At 37.1% G+C, this 23,860-nt stretch overlaps 1 protein-coding gene across 4 annotated transcripts in view; it reads left to right on the top strand.

The window, feature by feature from the left end:
- The window catches only part of Fmnl2 (formin like 2), a 280,140-nt gene that overhangs the window by 199,411 nt on the left and 56,869 nt on the right, over window positions 1-23,860 (top strand). For all 4 annotated transcript variants that reach the window (XM_027938006.2, XM_027938008.2, XM_071619173.1 and 1 more), the window contains exons 7-9: window positions 12,649-12,757; window positions 18,694-18,770; window positions 20,385-20,478. In XM_027938006.2, coding sequence (XP_027793807.1) covers window positions 12,649-12,757; window positions 18,694-18,770; window positions 20,385-20,478 — 280 coding nt within the window. The remainder of the gene's footprint in view (window positions 1-12,648; window positions 12,758-18,693; window positions 18,771-20,384; window positions 20,479-23,860) is intronic.

Below are 23,860 nucleotides of genomic sequence, written 5' to 3'. Positions count from 1 at the left end.
TTTGAAAGAATAGAGAATATTGTAAAGGAGTAGAAAAATAAGGAATAGTGAGAAATAGGAAACACCTGAATATTATTTCTAAGGGGAAAGAAAAATTGGAGATACTCCTTAACCTAATGCATTGTTGATTTAAAGATTTGAGATGATAGAAATTGCAGTGATCATCTAAAAAATGAAGTCTTTCTGCAGAAATCTTCATGTTAAGTAAAATAAGATAAATCTTCATATTGCATCAAAAGACAGGTATCACATGTTTTCTCACATATGTAGACTCTAGGAGAAACAAACAAAAAAAATGACCATATAAAAGTAGAAGGGGGACTATTAGGAGAGGGAGGGGGAAGAAAGTAATTGAAGGTAATGGGGAGGGTGGATATGCTCAAAGTATATTATATCCATGTATGAAAATGTCACAAAATAGCCCATTTTATAAAAGTAATATGCACTAGTAATTAGAAATGTGTGTGCATGCTGAAAAATAAGAAAAAATGAAGTCTTTCTAAATTTGGCAGACTTTCCAAAAATAATCCAACTAGAAACTTTTCATTTTTCTTTATAGTACATTTGCAATCAGAAATAATCAGAATGTTGTATTGCTATGTTTCAGAGTTTTGTATTTTTTGTTTATTTGAAGTTGTTAAAAGGGAAAAATGTTCTTGGGTTAAAATGTATATTCCAGTTGGGTGTAGTAGTGCATACCTGTAATCCCAGCAACTTTGGAGACATGAGGCAGGAGGATCACAAGTTCGAGGCCAGTCTAGATAACTTAGTGTTACCTTGTCTCAAAAATTAGGAAGGGGAGCGGAGATGTGGCTCATTGTAGAGCACCCCTGGGTGCAATCCCTAGTACTGGGTGGGGGAAGTACCTTCCAGTTTTTCAGCTGGGAACTTGTTTTAATGACCCTACTAGCAAAAATGGAGACCACTAAAATTATATAGCTTGTGTGTGCACAATATTGGCAAATTTGTAAAATATATTTTAGCACATTTTCAGTATGTCTTTTCTCCAATGGAAAATTGATGGAGAGACTGTGGAAATGGAAAAACAGGTCACCTGGTCAGTGCATTGATGGAGATCTGTCTCATGATTCTTAGATTGTGCATATGATGGGGTTTAGGATCTGCCTCATATGTTGAGATTAAATTTATAATTTCTGTAAAAAGCCTGGCACAATAGTATTCAATGAATGTTATAGTATACGATAAAGAAAAACACTGAAGATGACTCAGCAAATTCCTACAGCTGTGGGCTAGTCCCTTAATGGGCAAGATTGACTATGTACCCAATTTGTGAAGGGTACCTTTCCAAGTTCTAGGGATACAGAAAGATATGTTGAATCATATTTTTATTTGTTGGTGGCTAGAAAGGGACTTTTTCATATTATATCACTATCTCTTTTTTGTGTGTGTGTGGGGGGGTTATCAGGGATTGAACTCAGGGGCACTCAACACAGAGTCACATCCCCAGCTCTTTTTTGTATTTTCTTTAGAGACAGAGTCTCACTGAGTTGCTTAGCACCTTATTTTTTTAAAAAGTTTAATTTGTTATATATAATAGCAAAATGCATTAGAATTCATATTACACATATAGAGCACAATTTTTCATATCTCTGGTTGTACACAGAGTAGAGTCACACCATTCGTGTGTTCATACATGTACTTAGGGTAATGATGTCCATCTCATTACACCATCTTTCCCACCCCCATGCTCCTTCGTTTCCCCTCTCTCCCCCTTGCCCTATATAGAGTTCCTCTAATTCTCCAGTGCTCCACCCCCAACCCCATTATGAACCAGCATCCTTAAATCAGAGGGAAATGAGGAAAACTACCCCATTTATAATTTCTTCAAAAAAATTAAAATATTTGGGAATCAACTTAATGAAAGAGGTGAAAGACCTCTACAACAAAAGCTACAGAATGCTAAAGAAGGAAATTAAAGAAGACTTTAGAAAATGAAAAGATCTACCTTGTTCTTGGATAGGCAGAATTAATATTGTCAAAATGACCATACTACCAAAAGCACTATATAGATTTAATGCAATTCCAATCAAAATACCAATGACATTCCTCATAGAAATAGCAAAAGCAGTCATGAAATTCATCTGGAGAAATAAAGAGACCCAGAATAGCTAAAGCAATCAGCAAGAGGAGTGAAGCAGGTGGCATCAGTATACTAGACCTTAAACTGTACTACAGAGCCGTAGTAACAAAAACAGCAGGGTTTTGGCACCAAAATAGACTTGTAGACAATGGTACAGAATAGAGGACACAGAGACAAACCCACATAATTACAGTTATCTTATATTAGACAAAGGCTTCTAAAACGTCATGCCTCATTTTTGCTGAGGCTGGCTTTGAACTCTTGATCCTCTGCCTCAGCCTCCTAAGCTGTGAGATTGATCACAGGTGTGTGACACCACACCCAGTATATCATTATCTCTTCATAAATTATTGGGAGTTAGTCAAGAATTTTAGGCCCAGTTTACAGATGAGGAATTTGGTGCTTTGAGAATTTGTGAATCGCTGTTAAGTTCAGTAGCCAGAGTTTCTAACCAAAGTCTTCTGACTTTATCTGCAATTTGAAAAAAAGTGTCCACTAAATGTTAAATATCATATAAAAGTACGCCCAAATTAATGATGTAGAAATATAGCGACTAGGGTCAATGGCAAAACCTGTGGAGAGATTGATGAGACTTGATGTGGATATGAAATGAGAGGTAAGCCTTGGAGGAGTGGCTGGGAACAGGGAGAAGTTGGGAAAGTGCTAAGAGCAGTGTTTGCGTGGGAAGACTGTACGTGTATGGTTCCTTTAGTTAGCAATGTGTGGATGAGTCTTGCTGGGAGTAGATTAGAGCCAGTAGATGTAATAATTTCAAGGCCAGGTTGTGAATTTATCATTGTTGCTTATTGGCAATGATTTAGAAGGTTTATGAAAAGAGGAGATAATTTAGGATGAAACATAGAAATATTTTAATTTTTAAGGTCATAGGATGGATTCCCTAAACAATTTTTGTATAGGGATAGCTCATGCTTAGTTTCTCAATAAGTAAACACCTTTGACAAAGGTGACAAATCAAAAAATTCAGATTTATAATAACTCTTTCATCACATGATGGATTGGCAGCCTGTTCTTTCACCTAATCTATTTTTTAAAAGCATGTATCTTTGAGACCTTTGATTACAGAATATTCTAGCACTTATCTGGTTTCTACTGGGAAAACTAGACAAACAGAAAATTTTCATACTTGATAAAAAAAAAAAAAAGTTCACTAGGAGTTTTGTTTCTCCCTTCTTTCCTTGTAACTGTCTCTCTGTACCCCTGCTTTGAACTATCTGGATTGAACGGTTTCAACTGTGTTTCTTTTGGCTATAAGGACTGTCAGAAAAATACTTGGCTCATTTTTAAGCATCATATATTTTATGAGTTTAATTGACAGAAAAAAATATGCCCAAGTGATGTCATGTCTGAAGGGTAAGCGAGGGGAAACCTAAAACCTCAAATCTTGGTGAAAGTACTGTTAGCCCAGACCTTGGAACCATAAATGACTAGTACAGTTCTGCCAAATTGTGTGACATGCCCCATTGGTGTTGCCTTCCAGTTGGATTCAACCCTTACATCAGCTTCCAAGAGAGATCTAATTACTATATTTATAGGTAGATATTAGTTTATTATCTGAATAGTTTGAAAGACTGAAAATACTTTTTGCAAGGGTGGGGGGACTCATTTTTTAATAATTGCCATTATGACCTAGATAATATGAATCTCACAAATGTTGACATGTAAGTTCTATAAAAGGCGTTTGAAAACTTTTTTTTTGCCAGACTCTGGGAGAGCATGATTAGGTCAGTTCAGGAAACATTTATTCAAGGTTCTACAGTAATACGCAGTCTTTGTGCAGTAGAAGTATAGAGGGAGAGACAGATGTGTACATAACTCCATACTAGAATCTGCCTAAATGCCTGCAAATATATATGTGTTACTGAGACAGCAGATGGATAATCAAGACTTAGGTCATCTCTAGGTGAAGAACAGCTTCCATTTTTTAGTGTTTACTAAGTGCTTGGGGCTTTATAGATTTAGATCTCTGAACAAATTCAGTGTTTCTTACCAAGCTTTTTGCTGAGGAGGTTTTTCTATTATGCTCCCAGATTATCATATGCACACCGCTTATCACTTAGGCTTATGTTTGTTATCAGTGTGCTTTATATTCCTATGAGGGAGCAGCTCAAAATTACTGTAACTTCCTTTGTTGGACTGACTGTTGATCGATAGTGGTTTTAGGACAGGAAGACATGGCTTTAACCAGAAATTTAACGAGCATAATGAATTCAGGCTATGAGCCTGTATCTGGCAAGAGATATTTCTGTGTATCTAATCCTTACCTGTGAACTCAAGTACTCTATAAAGGCTGCTTTTGTATTGTGCTTCCAGGTTGTTTGAATTTTGCTGATTGGAACATCCAGACCTTGTGGAGAAATGGAGTAGATTGGGAAGACAAAGTTGAGTTGGTGTATTTTTGGTCCTTTTTGAAAGCCATTTTGCTGGCCTCTGTGTCTGACCTAGCACTGGATAGTATGTTAAGCTTTGATAGTATGTTAACCTCTCCCAACCTTAAGGCTGGTATTAAGATGAGCTGGTGCCTGAATCCTGTAGGAATGTTCCCAATTTTATTGAGAGCAACATGTGAATCTTGTATAAGATTTTCCCACTGTTTTGTAGTTTATTTTCCTGATGACTATGCCTACTTCTGGGGCATATAGCCTCTTGATGAGAGAACCATGTCCTTTGGGAGCTTATGTTGTTAACTTGAGATTGTGTTCCTGGGTCATGGTCATTCTTGTTTCTTCAAAGCAGTTATTATTTTCCATTGACAGATTTAAGCAAATCCAAAAGAGCTATGTCTCTGGGTTTTCTTGGCTGGTCTGGACTTCCTTTTGTCATCTTGAGTCAAAAATTTAGGTTTGGCTTGCCTGGTGGGAGCTCACTAATCAGTCATTCTGAAGGACTCTCAAAACAGAAATACCTTCCTTCCTTGTAGTATGTGCTGCTGGTGCCATGTGTTTCTTGGCAGATTTATTGTCAATTATGAAGTACATGGTGCAGGTGGCAAATGCCACCATAGTACCAAACGAGAAATATTCTGTATAGGCTACATGAGAGATGTATACAAAGATTGTTGTTTCTTATGCCTACTCATTTGCATTGACTTAGCACTTGTTCATTAATTATTACTTCACATAAAGTTAAGTACTGTGTGTGAAGTAGTTACATGTGTGTGCATGTTAAAATATATTTAAAACTAATATAAGTGATTAGAATAGCTTCAGTTTGGTTTTCATCTTCAGTTTTATGATGTTTCTACATTCAAAAGGCTTTGTGAATTCTGAATGGCAGTTCTTCCAAGACAGGATCTTGTGGTTAAATGCTGGGATAAAATGTATGGTTTTAGCTTAGTCCTTGGGGAAATAGCAGGCAATTCGCGAAGTTGATACTGAAGAAAGCCTGAGAATTTTGATGCTGTTAGTTTTCCTCCATATTCCTAAATATCTCTTCCCTATTACTTTTCCTTCATATGGTAGGGCCTCCAAAAATTAAATTCAGGGCTGTTTTCTGCTTCTGGAGACACCCCCCCTTTTTTGTACATAGGCATCTGGACCCCTAAAATTCTGCTTGCCAGCCTAGGAGAAGAAAGGCTCTGAGAGTGACTATCTAATCAGCCTTAGGGCTTCGGGGTTTTCACAGTCCCTCTGTCAGTATCACATTCCCTTTGGAACTGGGACATCCTCACATCTTAGGGAACCTGCTCCAAGTCACCAGAGACCTAGTTGTTCCTGTACCTCTTCCACCTTCTCCCATCAAAGCATTGTTACACTTCAGAATGAGTAGGCAGACAGCACACAATCTCTGAAAGTCTGTTAGGATGGAAAAGGTTGAAGAAGGGCCTTTGAAAATGCTCTCCTCCATAAAAATGTTGAGGAAGCAGGTTAAAAAAATATTGCCAGAATAAGCTTTTTCAGAAGTTTAGAAATTAAGTAAAGTTTTGAGGCAACGGGGAGTATCTCTGCAAGGAAAGAAAAAAAAAAAAACAAAACCCAGAAAAGAAAACCTGGAATCTCAGTAAGAACATCAAGCTTTATGGCATTTGACTTGCTGTATTCCCATCCCCTTCTCTCTCTAGTTCACAGTAGCCTTGTAAGCCAGGCCTGCCATCACAGTGGAAACCTGCAACCTGGCAGGGAACTGAATGGAGTGGGAGCTCATTCAAAACCCCTCTCACTCTTCTCCTCTCCCTTCCCCTCCTTTTCTCCATACTTCTCCCCCTTCCCCTTCTGCTGCCTCCTCCTCCACCTCCATTAAGCTGTGATGTATGTGAGATCTGAGAACTACTGGTGAAGAGAAAGAGGACCCAGGGGAGTGTATTGTCTCAGAAGCCAATTTCAAATCTCAGTGAAGGGAAAGAGTACCATTAGCTGTTGACAGAGTCTGGGATCAGGCAAGACAAATTACAAAGGAGGGTTCTGAATAAACCTTATTTGCCTCGATTATCCATGGAGACTTGGAGAAACTGATGCTTCTCACTGGGGCCTTTTATAAATAAATCACAATGAATTGGAGGGACAATCTCCAATTTGATTCTGTTCAGATAGTCTCTGTTTTAAATGAAGATTCACAATAGCTTCAGAAGAAAATATAGTAATGGATTTCACTTTTGGTAATTAAGTAGCTGAATACATACAAAAGATATTAGTTTACCACAGAGGCCCCATACCTCCCACTGAGCCACCTGCTTAATCCCCATAATCTCCACTAGGATGATCACTGCTTATGAAAGGAGAAGACTAATAGTTTAGCCTAAAGGGCTGTGACATAGGACCGGATGCAGGCCACCTTATCTGTCCTTTCAGAGATAGATAGTGTGTTGAATCATATGAACTTAATTATGAAATAGTAGTTTGTATAGATTACTTGGCTGTTGGTTTCTTTTGAGCTGTTGGAATTTTTTTAATGGGTGACAGATAACTGCTGTGATATTCGAGCCCTGCCTAAATGAATCAGTGTGACTCACACTTGGTAGTCAGTTACCCTCATCCTTTTTCTGTAGAAACAGTTAATCACTGTGTTCAGCCTATCAACATCTAGGCAGACATTTACAATGCCAGGAAAAAAAGATTTTCAAAGCTGATTTTTTCTAATGATACTTGATTCGTTTGTCATATGTGTTGTTATAGGTTTTAGTCTCTTCATAGAAATCTGAAAATTTGCTCGTGAGGGTACAATGGGACCACCTTCTACCTAGAGTTCTCTAGGAGCCAGGTGCTTGGGGTGGGAAGGACATTATGATTGTGGTAGCTTGTTAGCTGTCTCTTGAAAAGTAGATTTATACCTAGACCATCTAAAAGAGTTTTTCAATGTACGTTGCTTTTTCTTTTTTTGGAAAAGTAATACACATCCATTTTATTTAGCCTGTAAAAATATAGACAAAAATCACAAATGAAAGTAACTTATAATTCTACTGTTGAATAAGACAGGGATATTTTAAATCTACATTGGTAATATTTCATGATTATGCCCATTTTCATGTCAACTTTATGATACTTGTCTCTCAGTTTCTCTATTCCTTTCATATTTAGTTGTTGACTGACAGCTCCATTTAAAAACAACTTTTGAGTAGGTCTATGTTAACTCAGTCAAATCTATCTTGATTAAGAAATGGTTGACTATGAGATGATTTTAAGGACAGTGCTTTGCAAATAGTGTTCTCACTTGAAAAGATGTGACTACCATTGCTCGACCATGTTATCCTGTGTTGGTGGGTATATAAGGGTTGTTATTGGGTTCATATGCATCACTTTCTAAATGCAGTGAAATAGGCAGGCTGTGGACAGAGCATATCTCAATGCAGGCACTAGCTATGTACTTACCCATTCTTCCCTAAACTCCATGATAAGTCCTTGAGGACAGAAGCAATATCCTTATCTTTCATTTTTCTTTGACACTTTTGCAGAGTTTAGGATAAACAGTAGGTGTTTAATAAAACCAACTTAAAGATTTGGGTTGACTTTCTGTGACTGATGGAGGGAACCAGAGCCCATTTCCTTTAGATTGCTCACCTTGTCCAATTGTCTTTGTAGTGATAAAGTAGTAAAGTGACCAATAAATTGTGAGTGACTTGGGGGATCTATTAAAACTATCTCCTAAGGGAAGTGTTGATTCAATAGTATCAACATCGTGTATTGGAACTAAATTTAAAATTGCACCCCCCCACTCGCCCCGAAAGAATAATTAAAGCACGCAAACCAAATGTCTAAGTACAAAGATTGTGAAGTTCCATAGGATGTGTATGTTAAAGAATAGATTGACGTACGTTAATTCGTGGCTTTCTCTGAAATTTGTATCTATTTACATAATCCCAAATTGCATTCCTAGAAAATACTTTGTATTTTTAGCGGTAAAGAATTATGGCATTTTCCAGGATGCTTTTATTTAACAGGAGGAAATTCTTTTATAATGAGGATTCAAAAATGTAGAATGCATCCCTACTTCCCTGATCAGTGATGTATGAAATTAAGATTTGAAAAGAAAACCTTGCTTACAAAATGGTTTGATCATCCACTGTGTTCTGCAGTAGATGATCAGATCTGTTTGCATCAAATAAGTCTTAATCCTTTGTGGTAAAATAATTAGACAAGTCAGGAAATTACATCTATATAGGATTGAAGTAGAAAATGCTGTCAGGATGACTGGATAGGAATGTTAGGGAAGAAACTGTCCTGCACAGATGGCTGTAGGCGGTAGCTTTTTTGTGCGATAACCCAGCAGATTGTTGATGAGTCAAGTTGATGAGAAACAATTTGTAGAAAGTGATTGCCCTGACTCCTAGTGGGGAGTCGTGGGGTGGAGTCTATTCAAAACTCTTCTTATTTTCGACGTGGATGTAACTTCTTAGGGCTTCAGTTTACTTATCTGTATAAGAAAAGGTGTAGAGTCAATGATAAGGATCTCATCTGGATGTCAGTACTATGATTCTGTTGTTATTGGTTGTGGCATTGGGTTTTAAAAATTTGTAGTGATATGATTTTAAACATACAAGTTCAGATATTCCCTATTATTTCTATTCTATTTTTGTTTTCTTTTTTTGATTGGGGGCAGGGGTGGGTACCAGGGATTTAACTCAGGGGCACTCAACCACCGAGCCACATCCCCAGCCCTTTTTTGTATTTTATTTAGAGACAGGGTCTCACTGAGTTGCTTAGTGCCTTGCTGCTGCTAAGGCTGGCTTTGAACTCACAATCCTTCTGCCTCAGCTTCCCAAACAGCTGGGATTACAGGCGTGTGCCGCACTGTACGTCTATTTTTCTATAATTGAAAAATTAGAGAAAATAACATTTTAAAAATATTTTTGTTTAGTTGTAGATGGAGAAATACTTTTATTTATTTATTTATATGTGGTGCTGAGGATTGAATCCAGGGCTCCTCATGTGTTAGGCAAGCGCTCTACTACTGATACACAACCTCAGCCTGAGAAAATAATTTTGAAAACAAATAACATTCATTTTAGAAAAAGTTTAGCTGTATTGTTTTAGCATTAAATATCATTCATAAACGCTCATTGTTTTTGTTGATGTCTTGTATATTTTCTAAATTCTTTAAATATGAATAAGTCTGCATATTAAATATATTATCTTGACCCAGAAAAATATATTTGAGGCTTAGCCACAAAATACAACATGTGGAAGTCTTTTCTGTAATATGCAGTATGTAGTATATTATTCTGTTATTTTTTGTGGTTTCTGCATTGTGAAAAATAGTGGTAAATACATTGTGGCTTCTTAGAGATTTGGTACAGCATATATCAAGAATTGTCTCAATAAAGAAATGAATGTGCTATATTACTTTACACATTTGAGGAAACACAATGAAATGTGTAGGCTTGCTTAACTTTAATTAAGATTTTTTTTTTGGGGGGCGGGGAAGTGAAGCAGAAATAAAGAAAGGTATAGAAGAAACTAACCAATCTTCCTTAGAGAGTAGTTTGCTTTGATAATCATCACCATGCATAAATATACTTTAGCAAAGGGAAATCTGAAATCCTCTTTGCTTTTTAAATTTCCGGTGACTTCATTTTAGGTTAGTGGTTGTTGCCTTTAATTAAAAATGAAAACTATGCTTCAAATAAACTACCATGTATATAATAGGTGATTCCATTAAAGAAATATAAAGCTGAGATTAAAATAACTGTAGGGGAAAGGAAGAATCTAAGAGCATCATGTAGGCTTAGGATGGATTGGCTGTATGGACATTTTAGAAGTTGTGCCACTGTGTGTGAGACTCCGAGACATGTGTCAACAGTCATGCTGGGTTATGGATGAGTGACACATTTTAAAGTTGAATTTTAGATGCTGAAGTTGGTCTTACTTACACCAAAACCCCAACCTGTTTGTTTAATCTCAATTTTTTTGCTTTTGCATTCAGAACTGAGTGGAGTCAGCTTCTTTGCTGAGATTTTATTTCAAAATATAAAACAAGCAGAAAGTCCCTTAATGGAGCTACCTTCTCAAAATTAGTGTGAGCAAACTACATTTTACACATTCAGGTTTAGTGAGACAAGTGATTGATCAAAGTGCTTTTCAAAAATGTATTTGGTTCACTACCAGCCTTTTTTGAAAGAATTATTCATGTTTGGTAGTTTTTGAATAGAAAATGAAATTTCTGTTCAGCCAAACAATATTAGACTTTAAATTTTTTTTTTTTTTAGTTATACATGGACACAATATCTTTGTTTAGTTATTTTTATGTGGTGCTGAGGATCAAACCTAGTGCCTCACGTGTGAGAGGCAAGTGCTCTGCCACTGGGCCACAACCCCAGCCCCTAGACTTTTAAAAAAATCCTAATTTGTTATATATGACAGCTGAATGCATTCCAACTCACATTACACATATAGAGCACAATTTTTCATGTCTCTGGCTTTACACAAAGTAGAGTCACACCATTCGTGTCTTCATACATGTACTTAAGGTAATGATGTCCCATCTCATTCCACCGTCTTTCCTGCCCCCATGCCCTCTTCCTTTCCCTCCATCCCCTTTGCCCTATCTAAAGTTTCTCCATTCCTCCCATGATTCCGCCCCCCCACCCCAATCCCCATTGTGGATCAGAATCCTCATATCAGAGAAAACATTCAGCATTTGTTTTTTGGGGGATTGGCTAACTTCACTTAGCATAATATTCTCCAACTCCATCCATTTACCTGTAAGTGCTGTGATTTTATTCTCTTTTAATGTTGAGTAATATTCCATTGTGTATATACACCACAGTTTTTTTATCCATTCATCTACTGAAGGGCATCTAGGTTGGTTCCACAACTTTGCTATTTTGAATTGTGCTGCTATAAACATTAGCTGTGTCTCTGTTGTACACTGATTTTAAGTCCTTCGGGTATAACAAAGGAGTGAGACAGGTGGGTCAAATGGTGGTTTCCTTCCAATTTTTCCAAGGAATCTTCATACTGCACCAATTTGCAGTACTACCAGGAATATATGAATGTGCCTTTCCCCCCCATATCTTCACCAAAACTTGTTGGTTGTTTGTATTCTTAATAGCTGCCATTCTGACTGGAGTAAGATAAAATCTTAGAGAAGTTTTGATTTGCATTTCTCTAATTGCTAAATATGTTGATTAGGCCCCAACTTCCTTAATAAGACTCCTATACCACAAGAAATAAAATCAAGAATCAATAAATGGGATGGATTCAAACTAAAAAGCTTCTTCTCAGCAAAAGACACCATTGGTGAGGTGAATAGAGAGCCTACAGAATGGGAGCAAATTTTTACCACACTCATGGGAGCAAATTTTACATGCACATCAGAGCACTAATCTCCAGGATATATAAAGAACTCAAAAATATCATGATTTGATGAGAAGCTATTGAAAACTCAAAAAACCAAATAACTCAATCAATAAATGGGCCAAGGAACTGAACAGATACTTAGCAGAAGAGGACATACAGTCAATCAACAAATATACAATATTAGACTTTTGATAGAGATTTCTCCCTTCTCCTCCTCCTCCTCCTCCTCTTTAAATAATTTAAAGTTTGTATTAAAGCTCTCAATGTTATCATCTTTTCTACATGCACCATGTTAATTTGTCAATCTAATATCACAGTGACACTTTAAAGTCACTAATAAATGTCTAGGAGTAATTCCCAAAGCAGGGACACCTGAAAGCAGTAGTTTGTGCAATTATAATTAGGACAAATAATTGGGGGCCTAGGTCTAAGCTAAGTGTCACCCCCTCCCTTGTTAATAGCAGAGATTGCCTATGCATACCTCGTGTGGCCTGCTGATAGGAGGCTGGGATTGTTACTCAATCTCACATACAGTTTGATTTGTTATTACTGTGAGAGGGGTTGTCTTTCATTGTCTGTAGGTATCTGGCATGAAAATCTCATCACCAGTCCTCAGAAACATGTGGGCTTCACAGTCTATGGAAATAGCTTTGTGATGATGGGTTTGTTGTTGGTGTTCTTAACCCGCAGTCCTATGTAAGTGTGGGTTAATGAAGAAAATAATATCTGTTTTTTACAGTAAACGTGCCTATGCTAAGAAAGAAACCTATCGGTTTGTGTTTCTGTTTTTATTTGTAGATATAATACTTTGCCCAGCAGAAGAACTCTGAAGAATTCAAGATTAGTGAGTAAGAAAGATGACGTTCATGTCTGCATCATGTGTTTACGTGCCATCATGAATTACCAGGTATGCTTGTGCTTCTGGGCCCTGAAAGAAGTCGGAATTCATCAGACTTGGGTCTTGTTCTCTTTGGCTTCTCTGTGTTCTTTCTATCTGAAGTAAATATCATGATTTGATGAGAAGCTATTAAAAAAGAGAGGTCTGGTTCATTCTAATGCTCCAGATTTAACTTATTGCTGTGATATTTTAATTAGTATTTATAATTTGTATTTTTTTTCCTCTTTTTTTTTTTTGGTACCAGGGATTAAACCTAGGGACATTTAACCATGGAGCCACATCCCCAGCCCCTTTTATATTTTAATTAGAGACAGGGTTTCATTAAGTTGCTTAGGGCCTCTAAGTTGCTGAAGCTGGCTTTGAACTCTCAATCCTTCCTGCCTCAGCCTTCTGAGCTTCTGGGATTACAGGTGTGTGCCACTGAGCCTGGCCTATAATTTTTAGTTATTTAAAGGAAAGGTGATTTTCTTCTATAGTGGTCGAGTTGCCTAGATATCTTGGTAAATGCTTGTAATCACGGAGCACAGAGTAAACCACTGGCTGTAGACAATAATGGAAGAGCACCTGCCACTATGAGTGGGTCAGTGTTTCCCAAAGGCTGGAAAGTGAACAAGAAGTTACAAGGAGTTGGACTTAGTGGTTCCTAATCTTTATACGAAGCACCTGGTGGATCCTTGTTAGAAGTACAGATTCCCCTTCAGGTGGTAGTGAAACAGGTTGAGGCTGCTTAGAAGCAGTGCAGCCTGTGGTTTGAGTTAATCCTAACAGTACAGAGGAAGGTAGAGCCTGGAGGACCCGAGGTGAACTGACAGGGTTACATGTGTAGGTAAGCAAACCAAGGGTATGCATTAGAAACAGTAGGGTTCAAATATAAAAAGAAATTTTATTTGTATTGATATGGATGACACAGGTAAGTTCAATTGGAAATAGAAAAAAATACACAACTAGAGGATCCATGTTAGTGTTCAAACCCAACATAAGGTTGCTGAATTGAATTTAAGAAGGGAAACATTCATTTGTTCCTTCTCTAAATCAGTAGATATCTTTTACACACACACACACACACACACACACACAAACATTCTCATTAATTATACAGGACAGTAAAATGCATTTTGATACATCATACATAAATGGAATATAACTTCTCATTTGTCTGGTTGTACATAATGTAGAGTTACACAGGTTATGTAATCATATATGCACATAGGGCAATAATGTCCAATTCATTGTACAATTATTCCTATCCCCATGTCCCTTCCTTTCCCTTCACTCCCCTCTGTCTCATCCAAATTACCAATGCTCCCCTCCCCCTTTATTGTGAATTAGCATCCGCATATTGAGAAAACATTCCGTCATTGGTTCTTTGGAATTGGCTTATTTCATTTAGCATAATATTCTCTAGTTCCATCCATTTACTGGCAAATGTCATAATATTATTCTTCTTTAAGGTTGAGTAATATTCCATTGTGTATATATACCACATTTTCTTTGTCATTCATCTATTGAAGGCCATCTAGATTGGTTCCATAGTTTAGCTATTATGAATTGTGCTGCTATAAACATTAATGTAGCTGTATCACTGTAGTATGCTGACTTTAAGTTCTTGGGGTATAAACTTAGGAGTGGGATGCCTGCATCAAATGGTGGTTCCATTTCAAGTTTGATAGCTTTTGTATTTTGTCAGACAGAGCCTCTGTTCTAGTCACTGAGAATACAGCATTAAGTGAATTAGTGGCCCAGGGAACTAACTTTCTTTAAGAGAGAGTGAGCAGATAACAAAATAAATTGATAAATTATATGGTGTTTCATATAATAATGATGATAAAGTGAAATGAAGGCTGAATCATGGTTTTACAAAGGTAAGCTTTTAAACTTATGAACCCAAGTAAATCTCAAAGCACCCTTATCATTAATACTATCATTGATAGTGTTATTCTCCCCATTTTACTTACAAGGAAACTGAAACACAGAAGTTAAGTAATTTTCCCAAAATCATATAGCAAATAAGTGGCAAGGTCAGGCTTTGAACTCAGAGAACCATTACTAAGCATTGCAAAAAACAATCAGGAAATAGGAAGTGCTTAAGATGTATATGCATGTTTAAATAAGCTAGCTAGGAAAGTGTCACTGAGGAGATAACATTTAATCAGAACTTGAATTAGGCAACAAAGGGAAGGTTAGAATAAATCTGGTTTTCCCAAGGTGCAGAATGGAGATCAGGTTGGCTGGATCAGAATGAGGAACGAGAAGAGTAGAAGGTAAAGACAGAAGTATCAGAGAACTGCTTATGTAGGACTTCATAGGTCAGGGAAAGGACACTGGTCTTGTTGAAAGGGAAAAGCTAGTAAATATGATGCTTGCATTTAATATGATGAGTTTGGCTGCTGTGCTTAGAATTGACCTTGGAGGGCAAAGGCAAGGGGGTGTAAACCATTTAGGAGGCTATTGGCAGTAATTTTGGTGAGCATTGATGGTGTATGACTCAGGATTATAGGAGCAGAGTTGAGAGAGATGGTCAGATTCTGGTTTTATTTTGATGGTAAAGGCAGTGGCATTAAGTATGTGGTGAGAGAGTAGGCGAGGAGAGGAGGTGGTACTAAGGCTTTCATCCTGGGTACCTATAAGATTGGGTTGTCATTCACTAAGAAGGAGAAGGCTACAGGATGACAAAATTGGAGGAAGATCATTTGGAGTTCCATTTGGTAGATTTTAACTTTGAGATATGCATTAGTCCTCCAAATAGTGATTTAAGTGTAGCTGAGTATGTTAGTTTAGATTCCAAGACAGAGGTCTGGGCTGGAGATATAAATTTTTTTTTAAATATTCCTAGTTGTCAATGGATTTTTAAATTTTATTTATTTATATGTGGTGCTAAGAATCATATCCAGTGCCTCACACGTGCTAGGCAAGTGCTCCTCCACTGAGCTACAAATTTGAGACTAGTTAGCACATAGAGCATTTAGGAAACTAGGAGTATGAATGAAATCTGTGGGGCCAACAGAGTAGTAAAGAGGTCCAAAATATGAACCGTGGGACACTCCATTTAAATGTTTAAGAGATGAGGAAAAACTAGTTCACCGTAGAAGTAGCCAGGAAGGTAGAGCTATCTGAAGGCCATGTTTCAAGGAGAAAGGAATGCTCCACTTTGTCTAATGCTCCCAAGCTGAGTGTGGTGGCTCATGTCTATAATACAGTGACTTGGGAGGGTGAGGCAGGAGAATCCCAAGTTCCAGGCCAGCCTGGCAACTTGGTGAAACGCTGTTTACCAATTAAAAAACAAAAGAGACTGGGACTGGGGATATAGCTCAGTGGTAGAATGCTTGCCTAGCATGTGCCAGGTTCCGGGTTTGGTATCCCTATTACTGAAAGAAGAAAAATGTTGCTGCTGAATCATGTAAGATGAGTGAGGCCACTGACTAACAAAATGTCGGTCATTGGTGATATTGGCAAGAATAGATTCAGAGGTATGTTGGTCAGCTTTTCATCACTGTGACCAAAAGAGCAGACAAGAACAACTTAGAGGGTAGAAATGTTTATTTTGGGCTCATGGTTTAATAGATTCAGTTCATGATTGGCCAACTCCACTACTCTGGGCTTGAGGTGAGAAAGAACATCTGGTGGAAGGGTGTGACACAGGAAGGCTGCTCAGCTCATGGCAGCCAGGAAGCCAAGAGAGCACAAGGAGCCACGAACAAGTACATCATCCCCAAGGACACCCCCCCTCCCTCCAGTGACCTGCTTCTTCGAGCCAAGTCCCATGTCTACACTTACACAGTAATCCATTCAAATTACTAATCCGACAAATAGATGAATCCATGATTGTGTTGCAACTGCCATAATCTCACTGTTTTGTTTAACATTCCTGTATAGTCTACTGTGAGCTTTTCTGGGAACCACCTCACATCCAAACTGTAACAAGTGGGCTGTGGAGTAAAATGCCTGGTGGGAGTGGAGAGAGGAATCAGAGATCCTGAGTATTTGGGGGGAATTTTGTTGTAAGGATAACAGAAACGAGAGGAGGCAGCTAGACTCATTGTGGTATCAAAGAGGGTTTTGTTGCAGTCGTTTTAAGATAAGAGCATTTTTCATGATGTTTTTATGTTCATGATAATGAATTAGTAGACAGGGAAAGGTGATGGTGAGTGGAGGAATTTCTGTAGCATATATTTTTGAGGAGGTGAGAGGGAATGAAATCAAGGACTTAAGTGCAGGGATTAGCCTCAAATGAAAGCATGGAAGAGTTCATTTGTGGAAAGAGGTGAGGAGGTTAACCATAGATCTTTGTGTAGGGGTGATATGGTTGGAGCTTTTGGAAGGATTTTCTGATTGCATACATTTTTCTCAGTGTAAGAGGAAATAGTTCAAAAGCTGACAGTAAATTTAGGAGAGAGAAGGTAATTCCTCAATTTAGTAGAATCAAATTTCTTAAGCTTGTTCTTTGTTTTTTTTTTTATTCATATTTTTTCATTTATTCATTTTAGAGATATTCTGTAATCTTAGGTTCATTTGGAAATTTTATAAATTTAAAATATTTCATGACAACTTTGACATTTTAACTATATTCCTGCACAATTAGTATTTTAATGACCATATGTATTTATAATGTAGAGTACAAATACAATTACATTTTCTTCATTTATTTCATGTTTTCCAGAAAATAATGTTCTTTTGAGAAACAGAACCAATAGGATATGTTTGTATATACGTGTATATATGTACACACACACACACACACACAGAATGATTTACTTTAAGGAATGATGGAAACTGTCAAGTTCAAAATCTGCAGGCCAGAAAAGTGTTATAGTTCAAGTTCAAAAACGCAGTCTATCCACAGATTTCTCTCAGGGGAGGTCAGCGATTTTCTTAAGGTCTTAAAATAAGTGGATGAGGACCACTTACATAATGAAGGCCCATCTACTTTCTTGGGGTGTACTGATTTAAATATTAATCCCATCCAAAAACAAAATACCTTCAAAGAAATATCTAGAATCATGTTTGATCAAGTATCTGGGTACCACAGCCTACTCAGGTTGACATGTAAAATTGATCATTATAGCAAGCTACTTAATATGAGCTTTCACTTATTGTTATACTTTACTAAAAGTGAAATTGAGATACAAATGCAGATTTTTAAGTAAAATTTCCTTAAAATAGGAAGCTATTTTAGGACTTAAGCTTGTTCTTTGTGTAGAAGGGTGATATAACATACCTCAGAGAAAGACAGGTTTTCTAGGCCCTTGGTTCTGATAGCCATTGCCCAGAGAAGGGACTTGATGGAGCGATTCCTAACTGCTGAGTGAAGTCACCCTGGAAGCTTAAAAATTTTTAGATTCCAGGGCTCTGTTATTGAGATTCAGACCAAATTAACCTGGGTGGATCTTGGGGAATCAATCAGTGCTTTGTTTTGTCTTTCAAAGGATTGAATGAGGAGGCTGAGTTGAGAATCCCTTGGATAGGGCTTTTTTACTAATTTTTTTGGGGTGGGGGGACACTGGGGATTGAACTCAGGAGACTTGGTCACTGAGCCACATCCCCAGCCCTTTTTTGTATTTTATTTAGAGACAGGGTCTCACTGAGTTGCTTAGTCCTCGCTTTTGTTAAGGCTGGCTTTGAACTTGCGATCCTCCCATCTTGGCCTCCCTAGCCACTGGGATTACAGGCCATGTGCCACTGTGCCTGGTCTTTTCACTATTTTAATAAAAAAAAAAAATGTGTAACTTATGTATATATGGGAAGATAAGCCTTTGATGATGGCATCCCTGATATTTTCAATACAGAAATATGTTTTGACAATAATGTGCATTTATGATGACCTCATTTATGATAGTGTATCATTGTTACATGAGATAGAACCTTCAGATTTTTTGTTTTTAATTAATATTGACTGTCTCCTAACCTATTTCCTAATGCTTTTTTGTTTTTTTCCTCCCACATTTCAGTATGGTTTCAACATGGTCATGTCTCATCCACATGCTGTTAATGAGATTGCACTAAGCTTAAACAACAAGAATCCCAGGTGAGCTTCCTTTGTACTGTAAGTCTAAATCTAACTAGAGCTAGTCAACACTTAACAAAAGTTAAAAATTTGAAACTCTCAGGTGTGGTTTGCTGAAATAAGACTGACTGTAAAGTACTTGGCTGTGTGGATTTTTTTCCTTTCAGCCAAGTTACATCTTTACATGGGGCAGAGTTGAGCACCTGGTGACAGCTTTAGCCATTCACTTTGCTCCTTAAGCTTTTATTCCTTTCTAGGTCTGGTATTAAGCATCTTTGCTGCTAAATTGGTGGAGAGAATTAAGTTGTAAGTGTGTCCAGACATGGGGACTAGGAAAGTCTTAAAATACTAATAGCTAATTAAAATCACCGTTTCTTATCCACATTTTGCTTCCTAACTTTACATATGTACCTTTAGTTAACAAATAGAAAAACAAATGAACAAATATGCAGATTTCTTTAATATTTGTTTTCTTTAAAGACCAGACACATAGATTAATTGCCTTACAGATTACCTATAGAAGTCTCTCATCAACAGTTTCTCTTTTGGTTATCTTGAGCTTTTCCAACCTGGTGAGGTATTCTGTTTCAAATGTATAGTTGCCTTCCCTGAGATACAATATATAAACTGAGTATCTAGAAACTGTTAATTCACCTTAAAAATATGATTGTAAATTAGGCCTTTCTAGGAATGTAATGCAGTGTGTAAAGAATACTTAAATATTGAGTAGTATTTCTTAAAACTTCCCCTGAATAAATCTACAACTTAGTGATTTCTTACTTTCTTTATTAAAATCCTAACTAGTCATGTCTCTGCCTTCCACTATAGAAAAGTTATTATTCATTTTTATTAAGACAGTTGATATTGTGGGATATCAGAACAGTCTTTGTTAAGAGGTTGGCAATAGTTTTTATTCTAGAACAAAGATGAAATACTAAAGTGATCTTACGGTGAAGAAACAATGCCATTTCTTTTTCGACACTGTATTTACAAACTTAGAATGATCTCTAGATTCTCCTTTCAAAAATATTTCAGATGGAGTTTTATTTTCTTGAGTCAGAGAAAATATTTTTGCACTAGTACAGCTGTAATGCAACTCCTCCCAGATCTCCTGCATATGAAGAAGTGATAGAAACTTGTGTGGTCATATGGGATTTTAATGGATCTATCTGCATGTGAGCAGATTTGAAGTGTAAAACATAAATTTGAGTTGATTTTTGAGCTTTCTCATGTTATGCCTCTGACTCTAAAACCAGGAAGAATATTCAGTTGGTACTTTTGTGTGTGTGTATTCTCATGTTTCCTATTGTTTTTAGCTCATCAGTAAAATTTTTTTAGCTCTGTTGCTCTGAGTCACCCAATAATTTGACTGAAAGAATTAGTTTTTATTAGTGAAATTCATAAATTTTGGGTGTAGGAAGCTTGCCTTCCACATTTGCTGTTTTAGACAAAGCACATATCGAAAAGTCGGTAAAGTTTTCAAAAAATGATTTAATATAACTATGGAACAGAATAAAGGTTTAAAAAGCACAAGGGAAAATGATGATTATTCTCATATTCATCTTGGAGGCAGGAGTAGCTGACTATGTCATTTTCACCGATCTGTGTTTTTCTTTTTTCTTCTTGTTTTGACAGAACAAAAGCCCTTGTCTTAGAACTGTTGGCAGCCGTTTGTCTTGTCAGAGGAGGGCACGAAATCATTTTATCAGCTTTTGATAACTTCAAGGAGGTAGGATGCACTACAGTTTAATAAGCCTGCTCACTCAAAGAGCTCATATTGGGATATCCTCAAGCAGAATGACTTTACTTCTTCATTCGTTCTAGGATCCTAAGAGTGTAATCGCTGATTTTCTAATATATCACCGAGAGGAAAGGCGTGAAGCTAGCCTATATATGTTAAATTTGGGTGTTTTGTTTCTACCATAACTTAATGATATTTGCAGTACAATATTTTCATTTGAGGAATATGAAATGGCCAGTTTGAAAACAGATTTTGTTACATGCATATGGTTTTCCTTAGGGTTGAAAATATGTAGATAATATCCTATAAATTTTATGAACTTTTTCATCAGAGTTGCTTCTCCCAAATAGTATTTTATTATAATTGCTTTGTTGGATGCTATGAAAAACCTGTCAAATAAATATAGACACTTAGTTCAGGAGTTTGTGATTTTACTAATTAAGTGGTCCTGTCACAAAATTATAAAGTAGTGGACATGCATGGTTGAATGTGAAGACTGAGTTCAAAAAAAAGAAACCATTACACATTGATAATATAACACCAAGAATTCTGTCCCAAAGTATCAAGACATCTCAGCTGCGATAATACCAGTCTCCCTTAGGGGTAGTGGACAGTTACATGACCTAGAAGAATATGTAGGCGTATTCCTCAGTATATGCCTACATTCAATGCAACTTTGAGGAAAAAGATGTCAAGAATGACTTTACTTCTGGAGAATATTGACGGCACTTGGAGCCCCAGGTTACAGGAGGACCCTCAGATTTGTGACTTACCCTGGCAGTCCCATTTAATTCCAGATGTTGCTGGATTAAGACTTAAGATGTGTTATAGTCCAGATCTCACAGCGACTTCCACACTTTCTGTTGTCTTTGCTGCAAGCCTCTGGAGGAGGAGAGCATGAATAGTGTTTGTTGAGCACTGACTCTATTCCAGGGCTGCACCAGCTCCACACAGGAAATTATCTGGTTCTATATTAGCATCTTTGGAACAACTGTTAATATTTACTTTATATAAAAGAATAAACTAAAATTCAAATCGAGGGTTTCCTATGGTTACAAAAAGCCAGGCTTAGGGTTTGGTGTTCCTGATCCTAGAGACTTCCATGAAACCATGCTGAAGTGTGGGCCCAGTTGTGTGTGAACTTCTCAGAGAAATAAGGGAAATACTGAGTTAGCACCAGAGAGCCAACCTCCCTACCTTCACCTCCCTAATTGGACTCACCACCCCAGCTGCCATATGTACTGGAGAGTGGTTCTATGATGCTCCACATGGGGTGGGGAGCTTCCAACATGTGGGCTGGACAAACACTCCTCTTGTCTCTTATTTATGTCACCTTTCTTCTTCCAGTTGGTGCTTAGATTTTGACTTTATCCACTTTGTTACTGCTGACTATGGAGAGAATCAAAGAGTTGATTTGTTTTCTTTCAATTTATTTGGCCCTAGTGATAGTGAAAAAATATTCAGGTTCTAAGACAATGATAAAGAATAAGAATGAATCTTTAAATTCATATTCTGCTTTCAAAACAAGTGATTTTTATAAACAAGAAAAGCCTTTCTCTGAGTGTTTTAATAATACATCATATGTAAATATATAAATTTTACATTTATAAATAAGGAGGTATGTTTGTATGTTTGGGTGGATGGTTTTTCAAGGAAAAATAAATAGCATATCCTGCTAGTATAACTTATAAAAATTTATGATTAGATCATATTTGGAAATATCACATTCTACACTGAAAGCATTTACAATGCAGATATCAGTGACCCTTGTTATAACTAGTGTTTTGACTGTCATCTGATTATACTGCTGGTCAAATTATATCCTAAAGATTTAATTGTATAGAATCAGAATTAAAGCTAATAACTCATGAGATTAATGTTGGTTTTTGCTTTCTTTTTGCTGAAATAGAATCTCTTTGTTTTGCATAGCAGGCATACAAACTTTTGCACAATTGAGTTTTAACTGTCTGGTGTCAGAATTGCCCATGGTTTAGCCATTTAGGGCATCATATGTACTTAGTTGAAGAAAAACGTAGTCCCGCTAAATCAATAGCTGTCTAGTTGTCATCCAAATTAGCTTTAAGTTTGAGCTTTTAGAGTTTTAATCAAAACCTGCTTCATTTCTGTAATTACTTAAGAGGGAAGGTGCTATTTACATTCTTTTTGTCCTTGGCATCGGCATTTGCCATGTGGAAGAAAGGTCAAGGCCAGAGCTATGTGCTCTGGTCCTGCATTTATCTCTAGCTGTAGCCTTTTGTAGACAGCCCAAACCCAAGGATTATCCTGATTGCCATGTGAACAGGGACAAGGCAGCAACATGCCCCTGGGAAACTTTGTTCTTAGGTTGATGCTCCTTTGACCTATTCCTATTTATCCTATCTTGGAGTGGAAAAAGCGTTACTTTGCTATGATCTTGTTTTTAAAAAATGTAATGGCATTCACAGCTCAGTTTTTTACCTCCCTCTCTTTTTTTCCTTCCCTATTTATGTGAGTTGATTTTTTTAAAAAATATATAAATCACAGTGAAGGGTGTGTTCTTTAATGCTTTCAGCAAAAATGTCACTGGAATCTTTGGGCTCCAAGGAGCCTCGCAGCCTATCCTTGTATATATTCTTGAATACAAGGATATGCTATTGTGCAGATAGGGTTTTTGTCAGTGAGTAAGACTGACAGATAGGGTTTTTGTCAGTGAGAAGCCACCTGTGGCAGGGAGTACCAGATCAGGGAGAGGATACTGGACATAGGACCAAAGGACCATTGGCCTTTATGAAGATTGTTTTTAAAGCTTTTAACTCTTTCTAGGAGAAGGAAGAAGAGGTTATCCCTGTTTCTGCAGGGAGTAGATCAGGGGATTTCAGCATCTGCTTTTTGTAGTTAGACCCTCTGGGTTTTGACTACTGTTAGAACTCAGTCGAGCACACCACCTTCATGTAGAACTAGATATAGAGAGAAGTTTAGAGACCACTCATTTTAAGTACTTAGCAGATATTTTATTCCCTCCCCCTCCAGAGCCAACAAATCCATCAGGTATATTTTGGCTCTTAATACATTTTTATATATGATTACATTGTTTTCTCATGTTTTGGTTAATATTGAAGATCCCAGCAAATTTGTTTTCTATTTTGTTTTCCCCCAAAGAATCTTGTTATGAGTCATGCAATATGTGAAGTACATGTTTCAGGAAAAGTGATGGCCCCCTTATTTAATGGTATCTGGTAGTGGAAAGAATGTTAGCCCAAGGCCTTGCTTATGGTAAGCTGGGGAGCAAGCACATATGCTGCTTCCAAGTATGTGATGATAAATGAGTTTTAGTTGCATAAATTCAGTCAGTAAACTTATAGTTTGTGTGAGTTGTGGCATGCATCAGAAC

The sequence above is a fragment of the Marmota flaviventris genome, chromosome 11, assembly GCF_047511675.1.
Source record: "Marmota flaviventris isolate mMarFla1 chromosome 11, mMarFla1.hap1, whole genome shotgun sequence".
Lineage (NCBI taxonomy): Eukaryota > Metazoa > Chordata > Mammalia > Rodentia > Sciuridae > Marmota > Marmota flaviventris.
This window is presented reverse-complemented; position numbering and strand designations above follow the sequence as displayed.